This window comes from Phalaenopsis equestris, unplaced genomic scaffold (genome assembly GCF_001263595.1).
Source record: "Phalaenopsis equestris unplaced genomic scaffold, ASM126359v1 Scaffold199182, whole genome shotgun sequence".
Classification (NCBI taxonomy): Eukaryota; Viridiplantae; Streptophyta; class Magnoliopsida; order Asparagales; family Orchidaceae; genus Phalaenopsis; species Phalaenopsis equestris.
The window spans coordinates 10,818-15,789 of NW_018219067.1; the positions used below are offsets into that span (position 1 = coordinate 10,818).

At 37.1% G+C, this 4,972-nt stretch overlaps 1 protein-coding gene across 1 annotated transcript; it reads left to right on the forward strand.

Annotated features, from left to right (window-relative positions):
- The first annotated feature begins 6 nt into the window (after positions 1-6).
- On the forward strand, positions 7-2,646 carry LOC110035702 (pentatricopeptide repeat-containing protein At4g16835, mitochondrial-like). The gene is made up of 2 exons (XM_020739973.1): positions 7-2,004; positions 2,082-2,646. The coding sequence occupies exon 1, from the start codon at positions 44-46 to the stop codon at positions 1,922-1,924; it is 1,881 nt and encodes a 626-aa protein (XP_020595632.1). The 5' UTR covers positions 7-43; the 3' UTR covers positions 1,925-2,004; positions 2,082-2,646.
- The last annotated feature ends 2,326 nt before the right edge of the window (positions 2,647-4,972 follow it).

Below are 4,972 nucleotides of genomic sequence, written 5' to 3' on the forward strand. Positions count from 1 at the left end.
TGAGCCCTAGCCGGAGTCTATGCCACTCCGGCCGTGAACTTTTATGCATCTCGCCTGTAGTGCCTTCAGCATACAACTTTCACGCCGCAGCGCGACCTTCGCTACGGTGGCCGCTTCCGCCGCCGCCGCTGTGCTCTACCGCAACCGCGCAATCGCCTTCCACGCCCAAAATGGAGATGTTATTTCAGCCCTGAGAGTATTCAACTACATTCCCTCACCCACCATCGTTTCCTGGAACTCTCTCCTGGCCGCCTTCTCCAAGTCTCCTGGAAAACTCAAAGATGCCCTCAACCTCTTCGATAAAATTCCGCAGCCAGATGTCATCTCTTTCAACACCCTTCTCTCCTGCCATCTCATCAATTCCGACCTCCTCGGTGCGCGCCAACTTTTCTCCTCCATGGTCGTCAAAGATGTCACGTCCTGGAACATCATGGTCTCCGGCCTTGCACGCCATGGCCTCATCGATGAAGCACGAGAACATTTTCTCTTCATGCCAGAAAAGAATTCTGTTTCGTGGAACGCCATTGTCTCCGCTTTTATTCAAGCTGGAGATCTGTATTCAGCAGGGGAGTACTTTTCTCAGGCGCCGAATAAGAATGATATTGTCCTCCGGACGTCCATGATTGCTGGGTTCATGTCTGTTGGAAAGATTGAGCGTGCATGGGAGTATTTTTATACCATGCATGCGAGGAATTCGGTTACTTGGAATGCGATGATTGCTGGGCTTGTTGACAACGGCCAGTACGAGGAAGGGCTAAAGCTATTTAGAAGAATGATTGCTGCCCAAGAGGTGCACCCGAACCCGTCCACGCTGAGCAGCTCGCTGCTTGCTTGCAGCAATTTGTCAGCTTTAGAGTCGGGGAGGCAGATCCATCAGTGGGTTTCAAAGCTTCCCATAAGCATGATTCAATGTGTTGGTACGTCGTTATTGAGCATGTATTGCAAGTGCGGAGATTTGGCTAGTGCTTGCAAGTTATTCGAAGACATGCCTGTTAAGGATATTATTACATGGAACGCGATGATCTCTGGATATGCTCAGCATGGGCATGGAGAAAGAGCGATACAATTGTTTGGGAGGATGAAAGATGGAGCTTTGAAGCCTAACAGGATCACATTTGTCACTTTGTTGTTAGCCTGCATTCATTCAGGGTTGGTTGATATTGGGATGAGGTACTTTGAATCAATGGAAGAAGATTATGGTGTGAGGCCTTCTGCTGATCACTACACTTGCATGGTTAATCTCCTTTGTCGAGCTGGCTTGCTCAAGAAAGCAGTGCACTTGATCCATTCGATGCCATTTGAGCCACACCCAGCTACATTTGGCACTCTATTGAATTCTTCTAGGATCCACAAGAACTCATTATTTGCAGAATTTGCTGCAAGGAGGCTGGTTGAATTGGAGCCTCAAAATGCTGGGGCTTATGTCCAGCTTGCCAATGTTTATGCTTCCATGAATAGATGGGATGATGTTGCAAAGGTGAGGAAAAGGATGAAGGAGAATCAAGCTGTGAAGATGCCCGGGTACAGTTGGATTGAGGTTGGGGGAGCTGTTCATGAGTTTAGATCTGGGGATAGACTTCATCCCCATTTGGAGATGATACATGAGAAGTTAAATGAGTTGTGGACACGAATCAAGGATGCTGGATATGTGCCTGATCTTGAGTTTGCTTTACATGACGTTGGTGATGAGCAGAGGGAGATGATACTTATGAAGCATGGTGAGAAGCTTGCTATTGCTTTTGCGCTCATCAGCACTACACCAGGAACTCCTCTTAGAATATTCAAAAATCTTAGAGTTTGTGGAGACTGTCACCATGCCATCAAGTACATTTCCATTATTGAACAGAGGGAAATTATCTTGAGAGATAATACAAGGTTCCATCACTTCACCAATGGTAAATGCACATGTGGGGATTACTGGTGAGGAAAGTTTATTCAATCTTTGCGTTTTTGGGGCAAGTAGAGATATCAAGATTTTATTTTTGTGCATTCTTGTTTTAGAAAGTTGGTTGACTATCCCAAATTCTGAAGAAAAGGTGCAGATATCAAGATTTATTTTTTGTGCATTCTTGTTTTAGAAGGTTGGTTGACTATCCCAAATTCTGAAGAAAAGGTGCCGTTAGCAGTTTACTCGTTGTGAATTCATGGCATTTATCTCTTTTTCCTACATCCACATTGTATGGTTCATGCATCGAATTACGGGATTTTTCCTACCATCATAAGAAGCAATTCACTTTGAAACATCAACTGCATATTAAAACGATATGCCCGAAGAGCTAAATGCATGGTCGGCAAGGATAAATCATTGGAACCACATAAAAGGTATCATGGAAATAATCCGATGTTTGACTTATTGCCATCAAGCGTATTTTTTCATTTCCTTAAAGCCATTATGTTCATTCTGTAGCAATCCACCAAAGCCAGCAGATACACCGAAAACATAGCTTTTAATATGGTAATTGCTTGCTCATATTTTTTTAAAAATCCAAATAACTCTGTATTTCTTAAAATCCAAATAGCGCTTTTTCCAACGATGTGAATGCTACTACTCTCTTGGTTTGAGGCATCCTGAGCTACCAAAACTTCTCATGCTTCATGATATCTTGCAATTGATGTCATTCTGATTGTATCAACAAGATGTGTTCACCGCACAAGTTTAATTTGTTTGTTTAAAGTATGGCTAGTATGCAGAGCAGTGTAAACTTGCCTCTAGACTGATTTAAATGATTTCATTTGTTTACAAGGTGTTGTTTTGTCACTATGGAAGAACTAAATGTATTAGAAATGAACATACTAGATATATTTTTTATTCTTCCTTGAACAGCCTAAACAAATGAAAGAAATGTTAGTGAACCATATTCAGAGGTAAAAGAAAATTGTTTTGAAATTTTCTTTAATTTCGCATATTTTATTGAATTATGTGATTTGTTCTATTTGGTTCGCATTTATATAAATGAATATGGGGTGATATGTCAGGTAGAGAATAGTCAAAGGGTGTTTGAAATTGGACCAAATGCACTAATAGTCAAAATCATTTTTGTCCCAAATATTTATGATTTTGTGTGGGAGCCAGCCACTTGATAATTCTACACCAATATATTTTTTAATTTTCGAATAAAAGAGTAATGCTTAACAAATAGTCCATATTTATTTCCTTGATCATAGATCATTTTTTTAACATTTAAGTGTCTTAATTACCTCATAATTGACTGATCTTGGATGCATTAGTTTTCTCTCATGGAGCAACTCGATTTGATTATATGCATGCTAAATTTTGAGATCATTTAGTCATCTAATTGATGCATCAAAGCCTTTTACACTTCAAGTTTTAGATCTGGGTGCATTTGGACTCAAATATGATCATTTTCGACGTCATTAGGTTTGTATTGTCAAGATGCTTTGTTTAAGAATTAATTTGTTGAAAACAAGGCTTGTATAACATTGAATTTGAATTTGGAATATTCCTTGCTAAAAATGCATAAAAAATTGTGCCTGATGATGAAACTTTTTTGGTGACACATCACTTATAATGATCATATATGCATAACATTTGTGTATTATGAAATGACTGCGGGACGCCTTTGCAAGGATGAGGTGCTTGTATGATATGATTGTACATAGTTATACATAAATAGCCATTAGATCGAAGTTGTTCTTTTATCAATATATTTGGTTTAATCTGCACAAGTTCTTAAAGTTAAAACTTTTGAGATAACTCCATAAGTTAATGTTATGTAAAATAATTTTGTGTTACAATGAATAAAAAGTAGTAAACCTGAAATTAATATTATATATAAAAATATATTTTTTTAATTAAATTACAATAAGCATTAAGATTTATCATTAATATAACTCTACATTTAAATAATAATAATAATTAGCTTTGGTTGAAAACTAAACAGTCTAATACATTTGTATAAAATAGTAACTAGCTTGAAAGATTAATATGGTGCATCTAGAAAATCTATTGGTGACATGTGTTTAAGGGTGAATCAAAATTTCATATTATTGATGGCAATACATTCTTTAAAGCCTTGCTCGAACGCCCTTGGATACATGAGTATGAGATGGTACTTTCAACCTTACAACAAAATATATTGAATATATGTGTGGATGAAAAGAGTTTCCCATTTTAAGTGATATTCAAGTATTCTCCGTTAATGAGGTGACCATTTATGATGGCATCAAATGTTATGTTCTTACTAAAAAGGCACCTCTATAAACCTTGAATATCATATGAAATTCATGAGCTCCTTGCTTTATTGGTTCTTTCCTGGCAAAAAGTAAAGAGAGTATGCTAAGAGGGAATGAGTTGTGTTCCAATGATACCAAGGTATGATTGGGTTTTGTCTATTATGTCATCTTCTTAAATAAAGATAGAAATTGGATCAGATAGTGACTGTGAATCAGATGAGGTCTTATAAGTGGATAACATCAAGAGTTTGCATGGCCATGATGGTTCAAAATAAGTCTACGATCAAGAAGATTCTTGTGAAGAGACATCCTTGAAGCTCTTGCCTGAAGATGTGCTACCAATGTTCATAGTCTCTTGTTTTTCTAATTTGTTTTTGACATATGACTGCTACAAGTGTATCAACAATTAATTAGCTGCACACTTTCTATTTACCTCCTAGATTTAAATCTAGAGATAATGAAATTTTTTTTATAAAGTTGATACATATATAACTAACTCTAATATATTGATTTTGAGTGATGATAGTAAAATAAATGGAAGATATACCTCATCCTTTTTATTTTTCTCCTCTTATTAATAACTTTTGGATATTGGTTTGTTACCTGAAATATAGTTTGTTCTCAAAGAAAAAATGTGTAAGTCTATGTGGTAGAACTGAGACTTTAACTAGAAGTTTGGTTTATGATATGTAAAAAGGGGTTAGATGAAGCAAAGTTTCCATCTCTTCATCCTCTTGATGTAGAATGATTTTTAAATTTGAATGTGATGATGATCTTG